Source organism: Trichechus manatus, unplaced genomic scaffold (assembly GCF_000243295.1).
Source record: "Trichechus manatus latirostris isolate Lorelei unplaced genomic scaffold, TriManLat1.0 scaffold00056, whole genome shotgun sequence".
NCBI lineage: Eukaryota > Metazoa > Chordata > Mammalia > Sirenia > Trichechidae > Trichechus > Trichechus manatus.
This window is the reverse complement of record NW_004443992.1, coordinates 8,486,275-8,506,493: the sequence shown is the minus strand read 5'-3', so window position 1 is coordinate 8,506,493 and position 20,219 is coordinate 8,486,275. Positions and strand designations below refer to the sequence as shown.

Here is a 20,219-nt window from a genome sequence, read left to right as displayed (position 1 = left end):
CATAAAACAATATGTGTACTACTGTTTCATGAGAAACTATTTGTTCTGTAAGTCTTTACCTGAAGTACAATTAAAAAAAAAAGAAGATTAAAAAAAAAAAAAAAGAGCTTCTGCCTGGCTCTTTCTCTCCTTTGAATCCCTCACTATGGGGAAAATCAGTAGCCATGTCATGAACTCCTGACAGTATTTCAACAGTGGATTGTATAAGCCAATCAGAAATAAGCTCTTTGCTTCTGAGTTTTGTCAATAAAAAGCCTGTCATTGTTTATGTCAATAGGGTAGGAACAAACCAGAAAAGGAGGGTGAGAATGGTTGCACAACCCAAAGAATGTAATCAATGTCACTGAATTGTACATGCAGAAACTGTTGAAGTGGAGTATGTTTTTCAATAACACCACCAACAACAAAATAAATAAAATTTAGGGAAAACAAAAACACGTCACTGCTAATACTTGGTGGAGTACTTTTCCATATGAGGTTTGGTGCTACCTGATTCGTGAATCTTCTGCCCGAATAAATCTTATCTAATAGACTAATCTTATTATTGACTCAGTTTCTTTTGACAGTAGTTAGGCTATAATTACTTTTCTCCTCTGCCTGGCCCGTAGTTAAGAGTGAAAAAAATAAATTTTATATGATATAATAATGGAGATACAAAGAAGGTGCCAATGTCCTTAAAGTACTACAATCGATAAGTATAATTATCAAGAAAATGGGGGACATGCTCCACAGACTGCTGATGACCTAGTAAATAACTCACTAGCACACATGATATCTCGGTGTGGTAGAAAAGGCCTTGCAGCACAGTCCCCTAGCCATCTCCTCTGAGGGCGCAGGCCGGGCTTCAGTACCTAGTACAGGCTCCCGATGAAACACAAGACAGAACGATGAAAGAACTGACCTAGGAACCAAGTTCCATCACTACTATTTTATTCCAAACACTTCCTCTCAGGATTCACAGATCTCTAATCATGGATTATTCTCTCCTGTAGAGGGCAGAAGCGAACAGGGAAACACCAAACTCAGCTCTTAAGTTTACTTAGATTGGTTTACTTTGCTCAAAACCTTCTCTCTTATCAAAGTCCTTGGAAGAACACTGTGACGTGGTCTCCCTTTCTGGAGACAAGGGAGGCAAGGGGATGACAGAACAAATGCTGCCTTCTAGCTCTATCTTTTCTATGTCTGGGCTCTCTGTGGGTTCTGGCTAAGCAGCTGCTATTACAGTGCAATAAGCAGGCAAAAGCTGGACCAGTCTTGGAATCACAAGATCTGAGTGTCAATTCTGGCTCCTCCATCTTCTAGCTGGGGTCTAAACCTTACTTTGCAAACTTGGAGTGCTTATTCAAATATAAGATATTAATTGTAAAGAGAATAAAGGTAAAACCCGTTGTTGTTGAGTCAATTCCGACTCATAGTGACACTAAAGGACAGTGCAGAACTGCCCCATAGGGTTTCCAAGGCTGCAATCTTTACAGAAGCAGACCACCACATCTTTCTCCATGGAGCAGCTGGTGGGTTCAAAGAGCCAATCTTTAGGTTAGCAGCTGAGCGCTTAACCACTGTGCCACCAGGACTCCTTGGGAATAAAGGCAGTCATTTTAAACCACTAATCACCCAGCCTACACTGTATCTCTCATGGAATCTTAGGACTTGGAGGAAGGTCTTTATATCCTAAACTCAAATGGTCTCAGAGCAGACAGACTCTGTTTCCCATGTATCACATCAACTGCCTTATGTCTGCGTATAAACAGGAAAAGAAAAACTTGGGTGCTGAGTTTGGAAAATAAAACTTGAACTGCAGAAGTTCTACTTCTCTTTCTGCCCACCCTGGAAATCCCACTCTCGACCCACGGCCCATCTCTATAAACTTCAACTTTTCTTTAGAAACCAACTTCCTGAAATGATAGGGGTTTTCCTCTAGTCTTGCAGTTAGTAAACGGCTAGGGTCAGCATCACTCACAGGTTTTGGGACAATTGAGATAAACCTCAAAAAATATAAATGTAGTAAAATGTCATGACCTCAGTAATTTAGAATTTGTTTTAGCCAAAAAAATGGGTGCACATGTATCATCACACTTTCTATGAAAATAAATTTATTGAACAAACAGGAAGAGGGTATGTTTAGTTAGTCTATTTGCAATCACTTACCGAGTGCTTCAAAAAGTCTACTTCTAATTAATGTAGTAATTGCACACAGTGGAACACAAGTTCAGTAGGATATTCATGGTGGAAAGGGAAGTTCTGAGGTCAAATGTATATGGAAAATGCAAGCTTGACAAGGCTTAATAAGTTTCTTTACAGTAGCACTTCTGAGAGCCTTTAAGAGGCCAATATATATTGCAAATCTCCAAGAGGGGAATAAATTATACAGCATTTCTCAAATTCACTTGACCCTAAAACTCATGTTTTACACGGTACCTCTTACCACCGTAAGAAATACTGCAACAGGGGGATGTAGATGTAGGATACAAAGTATTTCCTGTCCTTCAAGAAGTTTATAATCTTATTGGCAAAGCAAAATTTATAAACAAGAATAAAACAATGACTTAAATGCCATATAATACAGTAGGATTTTAGGGAAAATAGGAAGTCAGAGAAGGGAAGAGCAGTGTGGACTGAGACCAGTGGAGAGGGCACTGTGGACAAGGAATAATTCTAACTGGGGCCTGAAAATACGAGGCAAAGAAAACGCACCTCAGGTGGGAGATGATGGTGAACAGAGGCACAGAGAGGAGGCAGGCTAGTATAATCCAACTTCTCATTTATTCTGATAGACTAATCAAAAAGGTTTTACTGGACAATTCATATACCCTCAAAATTATAAACTACTTTTTAAATACCTTCTTTTTAAGCAGAAATGATTACTAGCAATTCCTCTGGACTTAGCTTTTATCAGGAGAGAATAATGTCAATAATAAACATGTCAGCTTCATGTCAATAGAGGTTTCTGTGGTACCTCAGGCACTGGGAAGTATCTGGTTCTCCCACATATCTACAACCCCTTATTTGCAACTCTAGAACCCCAAAAGGTCTGAAAACCTGAAGTTTTTCCCCAATCCACTGTGTGGTAAAATCTTTCCTGAACTGAATAAAGGCTATTTGTAATCTTTATCTATGGCACTTAGAGTGAATTTTCATTTACTTTGCTGTAGAAATATTATCTTATTTGATTATGGGATGCTGTCCTAGACACCTGTGAAGTGTTTTATAATTACAATATATATACAATGTCATCTTTCTAAACTCTCAAAATGTCTAAATTCTAAAACACATCTGGCCCCAAGGGCTTCCCATAAGGGATTGTGGATCTATACTTCTTCTTTGTACATTAGATTTATGCTATCTGTGGGAAAAAAAGGGCTATGTAGCACAATCCAGGGTGACTCTAATTTAAAGGGAAATTTAATTAATGATACTAGGTTTCTGTGAAGGGCTGCTTAGTCTCAGAGGATAAGACTGCCCAGAGAAAAAGCACCCCACCCCAGACTCCTGGGTATTCTTTCTACCTTGAACTTTTGCATTCAAGGAGGAAGCCAACTTTAAAAGTAAGTTAATCCCACAAAAGCAAGTAGGGGAAGGTCCATCATGCTGGCATTCCAGCTGGCAAGCAGCACATGATTGCTCCTCCATCTGAGTAAAGCCTCCATCTACCATCTCAGATACTACTTACCACTTGTCTGCATAGTACCTCTTACTACCGTAAGAAACACAGAGCAGGGGGACATGAGCAGAGGCCACTGTGGCTGCTCTAATCCATTCCCTTGCTGAGATTTTCCTACAAATGTTAGTGCAGAAAAACGCTACCGATTCAGGTTGCCTGCCCCTTCCACCAAAGGAAAAAGGAGAGAAGAAGCCCAGGTAACCCCAAGGAGCACCCAGGATCAAGTCAGCACCACTATCCACTCCTGGCTTTCATGACTCTGTTGCAAGGGGAAGTTTAGGCAAGACTTATAAAGGAAATTTGTAATGTCTGCTAGAAAAATCCAAGTCTTAGCCTCAGTAAAAAGTATAGAAAAATGTTTAAGCTTTTCAGAAAGAGCAAGGGAGAAAAGAGAGGAAAAAAGATACCTACTCCTAAAATCTGCAGAATACCATCTTTTACTCGGGAGCCTAAAAACAGCCAGAGATTCAGGCCAAGCCCTCAAGTCCATCTGTCCATGTTACAAGACATTTGCTTCTAGATTCCTAACAAGATCAAAAGGCCTGGCGCTTTGTCAGGGCATGGCCAATCACCAACAGCATCAGGCCTATCTCTGCTAGGTTACTGACACAGACCACACAACACCAAGGAATTACTTTTAAATTCTACCAAACTGAGATACCTAGCCCCAAATCCCTAAGCATCTACATCTGCATCAAGAAGGGGTTTAACCTCTATTAGGGTTCTCAAGAACCAGCCACCAAAAAATATCTTTATTCACAATATGACTCTGAGACCGGACTCTACTGCCTTGTCTCCATCTTTGCTTTCCCACACAGGGCCAAGCATGGTGCTTTGCACACAGCAGCTGCTCAATAAACATTTATTCACTAAAAGAAGGAATAAGGCTATAAATGTTTGGAAGACTTGTATATTCTTTGGATAAAAGTCTGATTTTTTGAGGACAGAAGGAGAAGATAGGTATGAGAGCCTACTAAATTCTACAGACAAAAGAAACATACTGTTGAGACTGCTTCTTCATTCGTTCACCCAACAAATATTTATTGAGCTCCTATGCGCAAAATGGTTAAATGGTCAGCTATTAACCGAAAGTTTGACAGAATCCATCCAGAGGTGCCTCGGAAAAAAGACCTGGCAATCTACTTCCAAAAGATCACAGCCACTGAAAACCATAAGGAGCACAGTTCTACTCCGACACATGCGGTCGCCGTGAGTCAGAACTGATTCGATGGCTACTGGTTTGGTTTGGTTTGGTTATGTGCCAGGCACTGTTTCAAGCACTGGAGCTACATAGTAAAAGAGATTGACAAAGTCCTCAACCTCATGAAACTTACATTGTAGCAAGATAGTTAAAAGTTTAGGCTTTGGAGTCAAGCTTTCAAATCCTAGCTCTATCAGTTACTAGAGAAGTCAGGAAAGTAGTTCAGTGTACTCAATATCCTTACCTTGAAAATGAAGATAACAGTACCTATCTTACAGCATTATTTATGAGGAGTAAGAGAGAATCCGTGTAAAGCAATTTGCAAAGTACCTGGCACATGGTAGACTTCTAATAAATTTTACAGTCTGATGACTATCACCCCCAACGTAGTCTTATATTACTCTGTTAGCTTCTGTGGTGCAGTGAATCACTAATATGGCCGTTATAGCCATAGTTTTTGTAACTCCCACCAAATGACTGAGTGGGTCTATGCAAATGAGGTGCTTGTAGCCCACCAAGGGGACTGGATAGCTTGCTAATAATGTAAATAAGATGCATGGCACCCTTGTGGGAGTGGGGCAATGCAAAATAAGGCGTATGGAACTCTGACAAGGGGACTGTCAGTTTTGTCATCCTGCTAGCCTTAAAATGAACCATTCCAGAGGAGAGAAGGGAGGATCTTACCTCCAACAAGAAAGAGCTAGGAGTGGAGCGCGTCCTTTGGACCTGGGATCCCTGCACTGAGAACCTTCTAGATCCAGAAGACAGAGAAAGGGAGCTGTAACACAGAAGACAGCAAAAGATGGCAGTGCGAGGCAGCAGGAAGTAGAAGACTGGTGCGAGACAGCTATCAGAGAGAAAGCTGAGAACCTTCAGGCAGGAGGCTTACTGGCAGAGTGGGGTGCCTCTAGGCACTTATTGGTGGAGCTAAAAGAGCTTTGTAACACTTGCCCCAGCAGGGCAGAGGCCGGGCTGAGGGGCCAAGAGGCCGAGGGGCCACAGAGAGGCCTGCCTGCAGGCAAGGCTGAGAAGAGGCTGTCCTGATTGAAGTACTGTATCCTGAGCATTCCTGAAACTGAACTGTAACCTGTTACTTCCCTAATAAACCCCATAATTGTGAGTATGGTCTGTGAGTTCTGTGTGGCCACTGCAACCAATTATTGAACCAAGCAGAGATGGAGTGCTGTGGGAGGGACAGTTGGTATCAGAATTGGTAAAAAGTTTGGCAAAGGAGGTATGTTTGACCTCCGCCTCACAGGAATCAGCCTTGGGCTGTTGGTCTTGATTTTCCTTCCCACTTGTAAAGTTAGAGGGGGTCAGACGCCTCAGTCACTCCATTTGTACAGTTTCTTTCAGAGCGCTTATTCCAGCTGGCAATTATCTTATTTGTTTGCTTTTTTATTATCTGACTCATACACTCCTCCCGAATGTTCAATATTAACTAGATGACAAAGTTTACCAGGCAAGAGACAGAGCAAACAGTGCATAATCACTCTAGATAAAGCCCCCAACTGCTGGTAAGATAGGAATGAAGAGTGCTGCCCCTCACAAAGCCAACTGTCCACCAAGGCAGGATTCTAGGCCCCAAGGCCCACTGCCAGGAGGGGAGTGGGAAAATGAGGAGCTGGAGGCCTAGAGGGATGGTGTGAGAAGGGGAGACCATGTCTCTCCACTTCATATTAATTAATATCAAGTGCATTGAGGACCCTTCAACTGATAAAATTTGCAGCACGGTGGGAGTAAAAGTGGACGCTGCTGTCTTTTTCTTACCTGTCAATTGGCCACCTGATCCTGGGTGTTTTTTATAAGTGGCCTCAAGCTCAGTTATTCATGTTGTTTCCAGAGGCAGGGAGTGCTTGAGTCAAGAGAGCCCTGATTCTCAGTGGACGGGCAGTGATGAGCATCCAGGCATATCCTCTAATAGCCCAGACCCACTCTTTCCCAGCACACCACCTTTGAGATATTGAACTTGAAAGGATTATACATGACTGGGAAGGACCCGCTCCTTGCACCCACCATTCTGATTCTTGGGATTCACATGCATACTCATCAGCAGCCACTGGGCAAGGGTCAGATATACAAACACATCTGAGGCCAGTACCTGCTCAGACCTCAGACCAAAGGCACGGTGTCACAGGCTTCACCTCCAGTTCTACCCTCCTCTTCAACTCTCTGTCCTATCAAGTCTGGCCTGCCCTCCCACACCCTCAGCTTTTGTACTCAGATTCTCCTTCTCTGCCAAACCCATTCATACTGATTGCTGGTTAGAGTGGTCTTCCCAACTATCCATCTGGGTATCTCCCCAAGAAGTTAACCCTCTCAGATTATCACCTTTATCCAGTGTACCATAGCCTATGGGGACATGTCACACCCACCCCTGAGCCTACCCTAGGCCCCAGGCTCCAAGTTCTCTGATCCCTCATCTGGGATTAGATTCCATGTGCCAAGCACAAAGCTGTAGCAAGTTCTCAGTCAGTGGTTCATAACTAAAATTAAACAAACAAACAAACATAATAATATTGGTTGGCATTTAATGAATACTTAAAACGTGCCAGGTGCTGTCCTAAGCCTTTTACAGGTATAAACTTGTACTGTATGACCCTGTAAGGTATGTCCTGTTATTAACCCATTTTACAGAAAAGAAACTGAGTCACAGGCTAGATAAGTTACCCAATGTAACAAATTAGGATATGGCACAACCATAATTCAAACCCCACAGTTGTATACCAGGGCCCAACTCTGACCACACTGCTATAATTGCAGAAAAATACAAATATGCATTCAGTCCTTGCCTACAAGAGGCCCACAACCCAGCAAGGGAAGTAAGCACAGACACTGAATTTTAGCCACAAATAACCTGGTATGTCAATTCACAGAAGATCATGGCTTTATCTTTATGATTTTCCTAATACAAAAGATACAGCCAGCACCATATGCAACTGGGAACTTTCCTACTAATAAATAAAACAGAACTGATATAAAATGAAACAGAAAATGGAGGACAATTATATAACCTCTTTTAAAACAGGAAGTGACTCATTAAGAAAATATTTTCTCATTCTCATATGGGTATTAATGGCTAAAAAAGAAAGAACATCTATCTGTAGCTGAGGAGACAGCATTTCTCACAACCAACCAAAAACAGGACATGATAAAATAGTATCATATCTGAAATCCTGGGAAATCTAGCCTAATATGTGCTAATTTGATCTTCTCTTAGATTCTCTTCTTATAAAACTCCCCATGGTAACATTTATCCAAACCAAATCCATTGCCATCAAGTCAATTCCAACTCATGGCAACCCTATAGGACAGAGAAGAACTGCCCCACAGAGTTTCCAAGGCTGGAAGCAGACCGCCACATCTTTCTCCTGCAGATTGGCTGGTGGGTTTGAACCATCGACCCTTCGGGTAGCAGTCAAGTGCTTAACCATTGTGTCACCAGGGCTCCTTGTTGGTAACATTTAAGTGACCCTAAAAGATAGTCTGACTCATTCTAGGAGAATGCTGGGAAGTTGGCAAACGGCTAGAAATAATAATGATCCATCTTCTCAAGGAAGAGATAAATTATTAAACATAATGTTATCCCATTTCTCTAGGCTGTTTTCATTCTCTTTGGCTGCATCACCAGTGATTCAGTTTGAGTCAGACATCCAACAGCAATTGAACAAAAGAATCAATTCAGGACCAAACAATGGCCATACATAAGAGGACAGAACAGACTCAGGCCAACACCACAGTACAGGGTAGCAAAACTAAATGACACATTCCTCAGACAATACCCAAGGCTCTCTAAGTGAACACATATTTATCATATTTGTAGTGATCCCCAGGAAAGCTTTCATAGCCCATCTAGGTTAAATGATGGGGCATCTGACAATATGTAGAGCCAGAAAGTCTCCCATTATCAATCCCCTTTAGAACCCAGGGCTTCTCCTTGCTGCGGTATCCAGGAGGGAAAGGCAAGACCAAAGCTCAACAACTTTCATAAACTAAGCTTTCGTGGCAGACACAATGCTATGGGCTCACCATTGCCTATTTCTTTTCCTCCTAATACACAGCTAGACTAATTCACTTCCCCTGCAGTGAGCTGGGGCCACATGAATGAGTTCTGACCAATGGAATGTGGGTAGAAATCATGATTACTTTCAGGTCTGGTCCCTAGATCTCTTGTGAGATCCTCCATGTGCTCATTCTTTCTCCATCTACCAGTCAGATACAGAGGATCCTGCAGAAGACCTCAAGTCTCCAAAGATGACAGAGCCACTGAAAGATCATATTGAACAAAGCTCCCTCTACCCAATCCACACTATACTGCGACATGAGTGAGAAATAACCTTCATTGTATTAAGCCACAGATTTTTGCAGTGGTTTGTTACAGCAGCTAGATCCTCTGATTGATAGAGCCTGCCTGTACCATGATCTCAGTGTGGGGGCATCAGTTAACCTGTGACATCCACACCTACCTTTGTCATTTCCAATGCAATCGATTATCAAGCAGATTCCTAGGGGCTTGCTCTGCATCCTGTATCTTTCTTCAGGAATGTGCTGGAAAGGAAAGCAGGGGGTGTTAAAGACTCTGGATACTGCTCTGTTCTAGGAAGGTCCCACCCACATACCATCTCGTCTTTTGGATATCCTTAAACATTCCTTTGGCAGGACGGTCACTCAATAAACACAGTCTGAAGTCATCACAGCTGACATTTCCCATTAGTATCACATTTTTCCTTTTTAGAGTAGTATACTTAAGACACACAAGCTACTTTAGGTTCTATTTAGTTTAACGAAAATTGCAGTCTCTTTCCACATATCTTGGCTTTATGGACTAGATAATGTGAAACAGAGAGAAAAGATAGGTCATATGTTTCTACAGTAACCTGACCTCAAGAAGTTATACAAGGGATATCTTTCCAAAACCAGTACAAAAGGAGGCCTTCTATAGTCTCTTCTTACGGAGAAGTATCAGCCTAAGAAAAATTCACAACAAATAAAGGTTCAGTGTCCCTGCTTACTTATATGCTCAGCAATTATTCAGCTGAGAGACAAAGTGCAACTCTGGAATTTCCCTGCACTCCAAAATTCACTCATGCAATCCACTTCAACATCTTTCTCTGTGATATCCAAGGTTCCCCTATAAAAGCATTCTCAAGAGAACAACACTCAGCATCCTATTGTTGTAACAAAGAATTCTTAATGGACAGATATTTTTAAAGAAGTCAGTGATCTCAGCAGATAGTGTGGGTACAAATACAAATCAGATCATTCTGTACCTGAGGCAAAAACGTTCCTGATTCCTGAATGGATGTCTTCACTGGTTCTCCTGGAAGACGAGAGACAAATCATTCACAAAGCTGAAGGAAAACTAAGCCCACTTCCTGCTGGCTGAGTTTCTTTATATCACAAACTGTTCTCATGCCGTATTTTATTCCACTATCTCTTCTTTTCCTAGCTATACTCACACTGAAGAACTTAACTGATAAGAAAACATGGTTCAGTGGTTAAGAGCTTGGCTGCTAACCAAAAGGTCGGCAGTTCAAATCCACCAGTCGCTCCTTGGAAACCCTACAGGGCAGTTCTACTCCGTCCTACAGGGTCCCTATGAGTTGGAATCAACTCGATGGCAACAAGTTTGGTTTGGTTTATGCTCAACAGAGGTTATACAGAAAAAGTGTTTAAATAGCAAATGAGAAGAAGCCTCTCTCTCACCTTCTCCAGGATAAATGCCAGGTGACTGACGGGTCTTTAACCTTAAGCGATGGATCTAATAACTTCCAACTCGTTGCCGCTGAGTAGATTCTGACTCATAGTGACCCTATAGGACAGAGAGGAACTGTCCCAGAAGGTTTCCAAGGAGCAGCTGGTAGATTCGAACTTCTGACCCCTTGGTTAGCAGCTGTAGCTCTTAACCACTAACTTCATCACCCCACAATATCATCAGCTTTCTTATGTGCTGAAACTGTGTATAATGCTTAGAGAGGGCAGAGAAGAGAAAGTTTCCATGCATTTGCTATTAATAGGACAGATGGCCGTGTTTGCTTAGTCCAGTGATATTGCAAGATCATAAAATAAAATGGCAATGGAAAGATAGGGAACAGTGAGGCTGGCAAATGTAGAAAAGCCTAAAGCAAATTTCATTGGATAAAAATGAGGTGAGGTGGAGGAACCACCAGTTCTGAAGCCATAAAGGGCTGGCTCAAACCCTAGCACCATCACTGACCAGCTCTGTGATCTTAGGCAACTTACTTTCTTGAGTCTCAATTTTTCATCTTTATATGAACATACTAAACTCTACCACACAGGATCATTGCAAGAATGAGAAATAATGTTTAAATACCAGCCAAGAACATGCCAGTATTGGTAAGGTTTTGGGGAAATGAGCTCTTTCAAATGCTAATGCAGTATAAGTTGAAACAGTCTTTTTAAAGGGCAGCTGGCAATACCCTTTGAGTCATCATTCGGTTTTAAGAAGTTTATCTGAAGGAAATAATACAGCAAGTGTGCAAAAATATATCTCAAGAATGTTTACTGAATGACTGTTTATACTGGCCCCAAACTAGAAAGAACCTAAAAGTCTACCAACATGAAAATGGTTAAATAAATTATAGTGCATATAATGGAAAACCCAGTCATAGTAAAAAGGATAAGGGAGAATTTTATGTATTTAACATGAAAGGGTATACTGGATATATTAACTGAAAAAAAAGGGTTATTAAGTAATATGTGTAGTACTGATACCATGTACTTAAGAATATATATTTGTACGTGTAAACTTACATACATATTTTTTAAAGTATAAGAACCTAGAGGTATGTAAATTCAACATTAACAGTGGCTATCTCTGGTAGTTGGAATTAAGAGGAAATTTCATTTTTCTATATATTTTATATTTTAACAATCATGTATTTTTATAACAAAAAAAGAAAAAACGGAATAATCTGTGTAATATGCCTAGCTCAGTTTCAGGCACTTAGCAAGAGCTTAATGAACTGTAGTTATCATCATCATCATCATTCAGTTGAAATGTATTTGGAAGACCAAATAAATATGAATACTTGGTTTGATCATGTTAAACATCTACTTGATAAAGGACAAGTTATCAGAATGCTTTTTCTTTTATTAGTAAATAAACCAAGCCCAGGCAAAAGCAGGTAACTAGCACTCTTAACAGATTACCAGGCAGTGTTGGGAGACTCACTTACCTCACCTATATAATTATGATCAAATAAAACTTGCCGTCAGGGAGCACAATAGAAAGACCATCGGCTGTGTTTTTAATTCCTATCCAAATCTACCAGGGCTTCTACTTTCCCTTTAAATAGCTCTTAGCATGCTGATTCTCACTACCTCACCAGTGTTTTAAGAAACATGTTGTCACTTCAGGAATTAATTCACTCCTCAACAGCTTTTACTGGAGAGCAGAATATTAGGTATGGAGGGACAGGCACAAGCTGTGCCATCTGGCTAACGTGGGCAAAATGCTTCTCTGTCTCCAGGTGCATGCAGACAACATGGAGGCTGAGTCACAAGATACCGGCAAGGGACTTGTTACATGAAGAAGGCTCCCATCAGAACATTGCTCTGTTTGTGACCCCCCCACACCGCCAACTGCACACAGTACAAATCCCAAACCTCTTATAAAACTGAAGACCTCCTGACCTGCCTATCAATCCTTGTTTCCTGGCGTTCTGAAGCCCAAATCATCTGCCCTGTGGTGTAGGCTGAGTCTCAACCCTCACTTCGAAGAGAGGACCCAAGACAAGCAAAAGAAATAGACTTTAAGAAAATGTTATGGGGTCAAGTGCTGATGTTTTGAGAGAGGAGAGAGATCATATGGATTGAAATAGCTAGTGTTTATTGTATTCTTTCTCTCTCTCTCTTTTTTTTGGGGGGGGTTGTGGTGAGGGGATGTCACCTGTAGAGTATCCAAATGTATTAAATGGGCTATAAAACAAGAGCCTATTAACCTTTCTTCTTCCTGCTACTAGATAATTTGGTGAAAGTTTATGGCCTCGTCTTACAGCTGATGGAGTAAGGTTGTGTTTAAATTTAAACAAGCTAACTCAATAAATAACTAGAAATGTCAATGATAATTTTGAATGTAACTGCTTTTTATTTTAAGAGTTTAATTAGAATACGTAGATAAAGATATGGCAACATTTAAAATATGTAGGTAAAGGAAATGGAAACTCTAAAAATGCAACATATTGTATTTAAATTATCAAGCACTTATAAAGAATGAATATAAAGAAAAATTAGACTTACTTTGAATGCCAAGTTGTTCCACAACCATTCTTTGTTCTTTCCTTCTTCCATTCTGTAGCTTCAAATAAAAAGAACAAGGTCACACTCCCTGTTCACTTTTTCAGAGGCACACTATATTACACCTCTTTAAATACCTCAGTAGGATTCTGACCCAGAAAAAAGAAAATCAAAATATCACATTCACAGTTAAATTATCTGCAGACTAGTAAGAGTCATTAACTCCATAAATCCCATTTTATATAGCCAAAGAGCACGGCAACTCTTCTTTTAAAAAGTGAAGACAGTGAAAGTGTAAATATGTTAACCTAGCATATCAGAATGTTTCAAACAGCTCAATAAAATCAGATGCTATATTACCGTATAGATGCTATAATAGCTCCAAGTTAGAACAAACTGCTAGAACATGAGATTGACATTCAACCTGCTCCTTTAACACTAAGGCAAAGAATAGTATCGTTAACAGTGGGAGTTCTAGCCCATACGAACCTGGCTATGCATCTTGACCCTGCCACCTACTAGCAATATGATCTTGAGCAAGTTATCTAACCTCTCTATGTCTATTTCTTCACCAGCAAAATGAGGATAATAATAATACCTATCTTACAGATATATTGTGAAGATTAAACGTACACAAAGCACTTAGTATAGTGCCTAGTACAAAGAAAGTGGTTAATAAATGCCCAGTTATTGCTTTTCTGTAAATTGCCTACTTAACTAAGCATACATAAGCCACTTGCGGGTTTGATGCTTGATAATCAGGTACCACTTCTGAGAGCTAAAGTGGAGTTAATCAGAGAATGAAAGATTGAAACAGACCCTTTCTCTTCTCAGATGACAGGTCCTGTGTAAGGTACACATACCATATACTGTCAACCATCTGATACACTCAGCTTTCAAATGACAGTTCTCTTCTGAAGCTATCCTAGCCAAAAGAAAAAAAAGTACACTATTTGTAAAGCTGTGAGTATAGCTAAGTTTGTGTGCCTAAATTAAAGAAAAACATGTAAATTGCTTTTATCATTAATAATCACTCACTTGGCCAGAGGCCAATTACATTAGATAGAATTTGGTCCGCCACATGGATGTGTATTCATTTTTGCATACTATTAAAGAGACATAACATCAAATCAAAGGTAGATTTAAAAAGCATTATACTGCAGAGTCATGCAAATTTTTTACTCTACAGTATGTTGGTATCATGTGTCATGTAATGCTACTGTAATTTTGAAAGGATTTTTGTAGCCTGGTACGAGCTAATACCCAGGTATCCAGCTCCTAAATCTTGTGAGAAATTCACAATTCACATACCATAGTGCCTGCCTACTAAATGAATGAATGATCAAGGCCATAGATTAAATATAGGTAAATTAAAGGGAAAATTATATACACAGCACTTGGGTTCCCAACTGGCTACTTAGGCAGTACACAGGTTCACCTTCGTTTACAGAATAGATAACAGCATGGCAGGCTGTTAACTAAGAATAACGGTATAACTTATATTAGACAGACAATAGCAGAGAAAGCTCAGAAAATCTGATTTGAATCCAAAATCTATCTTGTTTCATGATTTGATTCTTAAAAAATGAAGATATACTAAAGTAATGGTGTGACTAGTATGTAGTTTATTAAATATATCACGGTGTAGTGGAAGGAGAAGGGACTGGGCCCAGTTCTGCCAGTAATTAGAGGTGAAAAATCACTTAATGCTCTTTAGGCCTAAGTGTCCTTATTTGTTAAATGAAGAGGTTGGACAGTATAACCCCTAACATCCATTTCAGCTCTGAAATTCTATTGCTCACCGGTGCCTCTTGCAGCTCACATTCTCCATGAAACTACTTATGCTACAAGGGTAGTTAATGTTTTCATCATACACTTTTTTTCAAAAGTGTTTATAATTTAACCATGAAATTTCACTCTGGTCTAAGTCCACACTACAGATTCCTATACCTTTATATGGGGATAAGGATGAGATTATGTCAAGATTTATCTTCTCAAGATAAAAGGTTAATAAAAGAATAATTCTGAAGATACATTGTACCATCTAAGGCTAACACAACCACCAAAATTGACTATGTGATATATATGTTTACAAACCAGAAAGAAATCTTTCATTTCATCAATCACAAAAAACTTTTGCTGAAATCATTAAAATAAGCTCAGTAAAAAAACGAAAGCATAGAGAGGTTAAGTACAAAGGTATTTATTGTAGCACTGTTTGTAATAACAAAAGATTGGAAACAATCTAAATTTAAATAAACAACAACAAGGAAAGAGTTAAATGCATTGTGATACATTTAGAAAATGGAATCATGTACAATCATGAGAACAATGATTAAATAGAGACAGTAGCATATGAATTATATGGAACAATTTCCAAGAAATCAGATCAGGACAATGGGCATAGTGTGCTACCATTTGTACAAAAGGAAAAAACAAAAACGTGTATTATGTGCATTGACTATGTCTGGATGGTTACATAAGAAACTGGTTAACAATAGCTGTCTCTGGGGAAAGGAGCTGGTGTCAGTATTATAGGGGTAGGAGGGTAACATACTTTTAAAGCCTCTTTTAGTATATTTTGAACTTTTTTGTCCATGGACATGTCCTACTTTTAAAAAGTTAAATTTTGAAAGGAACAACTGAACAATGAAAAAAACATTCAACTGTATATGTAGACACACATGTAAATACACCTACTATAGAGACTAGAAGAAAATACACCAAAATATTAACAGTGGTTGTCTTTGAGTAGTGAGATTACGGGTGATTTATTTTCCAAATTAGCTCAATGAATATGTATTAGCTTTGTAATCACAAGAATTTATATATATATTTAAAAACAAAGGCACATTTGTATTATAATTTTTTCTGATATTAAATAAAGTACATGCTTTGAGAATATGTATATTTTTCGTAAAGCTCTGAAACAGTTTCATGCTGCGATTCCACATAGTTGCTCCAGACTCACCCCTAAGTTATATGAAGCTTCCTTGAGACTCAAGTTTGGGAAAGATGCCTGGAGAGCATTTACATAATTTGTTCCTGCTGCTCCTTGAGCTGTAGGCAGAAGAGGGGTACTGAGTTAAGATTTACAAATTATTTTCAAATGAATCTTCAGCAATGGCTCAGTCCAAGGTCAACCACTTTTCTGAAACAATCATACTGAAAAGACACCATCTTTCAAAATACCGTAAACTTTCCAGGCACCTTACTAAATTTAAAATACCCAATCATCGAACATCATTAAGAATGGGCTTACAATGCTACTCCTGTTCTTGTCCCTTTATCAGACATTCAGGAGAATGTAGGGGGAGGGAGGCTTTTAGACCCCTGAGTCTCAGCCACGATCTTCAGGCTGTGACTCTATGATGGCAGTGGACTGCTAACAAAGCCCAAGCTGAGGCTGAAGCTAAAAGACAATGGGGGAGGGACGGGGAGAGAGGAAAGTCCAGTGTGAGTCTGGTCCCTTTACAGAGAGAGGAGTTATCGGCAGATATTGAAGATGCCCATGTCCATGGGGGGTTTTTATGAAACCAGGGACATATGCAGGGCAGCAACGGGACCCTGATGACAGAATATCACCCAGAGTTGAATGATGGTCATGCCAAACACTACCAAAAAGCAGCAGGACTCAGCACACACTGTAAAAGCCCTGAATGCCCACAGCTCCTCCATAACCTGTGTAGGAAATGGGGGTATCGACTCCTTCTTGAAGGCCAGGAGTGTTAAGAATTGCTTGGGGAATTTTGCAGAGGGCTGAGGCTCTGTGGTCATGGATATAAGGCTATGGAGCCAGCAGATCAGCGATATGAAGGTTATAAAGGGATATGCTCTCTAGCCATAAACTAGGGGGGGGCTTTGGACATTCAGGTTCCATTCCGTCCAGCCACCCAACAAATGAATCTTTACCAACTATACCAACCATGCACGAGGTACTTTCTTTAGACCAATGAGAGGCAAAAATTCTTCTTACCAGACTGCTTGTATTTCTGGATTTTTGTCTTCAGGTCTATTCTGTGGATGTTCTTTAGGCATTTTTCTAGTAAATCCAATTGATCTGGAGCAACTAGATTTTGTTTCTCCAATTCAACCACAAGATCCAGGAAACTCTAAGAGAGCCGCCAACAAGAAATAAATGTCAGTAGAGCTGACTCTGAAGGCACAAATGCAAACCTCAGGCCATGTGATTTATAACAGCAAGAAAATGTGACAAGATGAGCCCCTTCAGTGACCTTCAGTGACGCTAAAGCAGACATCTCTTTTACAGTCCACCTAAGACCATGAGCGGAGCCCTGGTGGCACAGTGGTTAGGAGCTTGGCTGCTAACCAAAAAGTCAGGAGTTCGAATCTACCAGCTGCTCCCTGGAAACCCTATGGTGCAATTCTACTCTGTCCTATAGGGTCACTATGAGTTGGAATTGACTCGATGGCACCAGGTTTGGTTTTTTTGGTTTTAAGACCATGAGCAAATGGTCCTTCTGGATTTTACTCAGAAAAGAGGTGGTGGTAAGTCTTTTCGTAGCCAAATGGTATCTTGGTTGGGATAGACACGTGGGCCATTTTGTGTCATCAAGGAGTACTATGCATGAGAGCAGTCTAAAAACAAAATTCTCTAGGCTGGTGTTCCACTGAAAAACTCTAAAGGCTTCTCTGAAAAAGGAAGAAAGAAAGTAGCTGGGAAAAAGATTTTGTGAGAAAAATCCCAATTATAGAGTGTTCAAGTTCTTAAAATATCAATGCTGGACATTCCAACTCATCTGACTCAGGAGGTCATGGAGAGGCAAAGGTCTAACAGGGCTAGGGTATTTTGTTACTCATTTATGCTGGGCCATAGGGATTGTGAAAGGACTATATTTCATAAACAGGCATTGCTTGTAGTTCTACTTCTCTTCTGTTTAACATTTGGTCACTGTGTTACAAATAAAGTACTGTCTTTATTTTTAAAAAAATCGTAATTAAATATGTATAAACGACTGGAAGAGAAGTTGGTCAGGAGACACCAAAAAAGATGTTCTATTTTGCACTTTCCTTTCCATTTTGCATTTAATGGTGGGGCATACAGATTTCAGAAACAAAACTGCAATCATTATCGAACATAAGGAAACTCTCAAGCAATGGCTTAAAGGGTCTTTAGAGGCAAGCCGACCACTAAGGACCTATTTTCATAAGAGACACCCAAGCTTTTCCTGCCCTGTCCTTAGGTCAGCAACACCCTGTAGGGCCAAATGGAATTTAAATACTCTTCTAGCAATCACAACATCCCTGGAATGATCAACCCTACCTAGTTTTCAACCCCAAATCTCTACTTTTGCCATTCCCCAAATATATTAGTCACAAAGACCTTCCCTACCCCCGCCTCCACAGGCAGCCTTCACGGATGACCTTGACTCCCTGTGGAGAAAGAGATGGCAGTACGGAAACAAGATAACAGTATACTAGCACCTCCCACCTATTTCTACTCAGCATGAGCAGATGGGTCTTCCTAACCCTCCCAGATGATCTGTCAAACCAGGGAGAAAACTGATGTATAAGACAGGCCCGTGGATTTTATAGAAATAAGGATAAAATCCAAGGATGGAAAAAATACTAAAGGCCACACCAGAAGATATTATCCTATTTCCTCTCATTTCATAAACCAATTTTCTTCCTATCAATGTTATTATGGAAAAACCCATCCTCTTCTCATCTCCTGCCTTCACCTCCAGCACGGGCCTCCCTGCTCAGGCATCTGCCTCCCTCTCTTCATACTGTAAGGAGCAGCCTCCAACTTCTCAGAGGCTCTTAGGAACATGAACCAAGAAATAGAAAAGTCACCTTATCTTTGGCTATTTTGCCTCGGCCTGTGTAATCCCTCAGGAGAAAAATTAATGAGGACACGTCAGATTTGTCCAAATCCTCACTAATCTCTGTCAACAGCACCCTGTAAACCAAACAAAAAAAAAAAAGTTTGTTTTTAGTAAATTCATATATCTGTCCTAGTGAGAACACCAAGCCCATGTCTCTCCTATGCCAATAACTGGTTAAAAGACTGGTTCTTGTCCACTGGTTCTTGGCATGTGAATGTGCCCCTCATAAAACAAAAAGCCTAAATCATCCCCAGAAAAGACCTTACGAGGACTCAAAAAGGAAGCTTGTCCTTACCCCTGTTTTCAATAGATGATGGGATATCTCTTTCAAAGTAACAGCTCTATAAACAACTCAGAGAAAAAAACTTCCCTAAAGAATCCCCTAACTCCCCTAGAAGTTACATTGAAATGAGTTAAGAACCTAAATGACTAACATGAAAGACAGAAATAGAATTCAAAATGACTTTGTCTTCTCTGTTTAACAGTCCATTTACTCCAAAGAGAAGCTGTAATACGAACCAGGAATATACTCAACACCTGGTTAACTCTAGATTAATCCCAGACCCTAGAAGCTTCTGCCCAAGATACTCAGTTGTTGCAGTCGATGGTAATGGTCTTAAGGAAGAGCGTCTCAAACTTGTATGTGTACACAAGTCACTTAGGCATCTTGTTAAAAATGCAGATTCTGATTCAGTAGGTCTAAGGGTGGGGCCTGAGATTCTGCTTTTCTAACAAAGTTTCAGGTGATGCCAATGTTGCTGATCCAGGGACCATACTTTGAGTAGCAAGATTCTAAAGCAAGGAAACACCTGGGATATCTTGTCCTGTTCCCAAACTCAAAGGGTAAAAGGCATCTGGATTATGAGGATTCTGACTGTAAATGTCTTTGTATAGAAAGCCTTTCCTGACTCACTCACTTCTGTCCCAGTTGGAGGTACCATCACACTTGATTGGGTCTCTTAGGAGACCTAGCAATTAGCGTTATTACCATTACCCTGTCATCACTGCTTAGAAGACCATTTCCCCAACTAGACTCTAAGATTCCTGAGGATGGGAAATTCTTCCCTCATTTTTCCCTAGAGCTTACCAAAACACCAGGTATATGTTGACCCACATAAAGCCCAATGAACAGATAAATGAATGAATCTAGCCCTCTCCTCCAACTGCCCAGCCTCTCTGCCCAAAGGACATGAGGAACAATCTCCACTTACCATAGCAACGAAACGGAAAACAGAGAGCGTGCCCTAAC

The 20,219-nt window shown here is 40.2% G+C and overlaps 1 protein-coding gene across 7 annotated transcripts in view; it reads right to left on the bottom strand.

Moving 5' to 3' along the window:
* CFLAR (CASP8 and FADD like apoptosis regulator) overlaps window positions 1-20,219 on the bottom strand; it is a 41,329-nt gene that overhangs the window by 5,938 nt on the left and 15,172 nt on the right. For 5 of the 7 annotated variants that reach the window (XM_004378218.3, XM_023732986.1, XM_023732984.1 and 2 more), the window contains 6 exons: window positions 18,939-19,044; window positions 17,098-17,233; window positions 16,093-16,181; window positions 13,125-13,182; window positions 10,133-10,182; window positions 9,329-9,410 (listed from right to left, as the gene is read on the bottom strand). In XM_004378218.3, coding sequence (XP_004378275.2) covers window positions 9,329-9,410; window positions 10,133-10,182; window positions 13,125-13,182; window positions 16,093-16,181; window positions 17,098-17,233; window positions 18,939-19,044 — 521 coding nt within the window. The other 2 variants (XM_023732987.1, XM_023732988.1) reach the window with 2 other exon arrangements.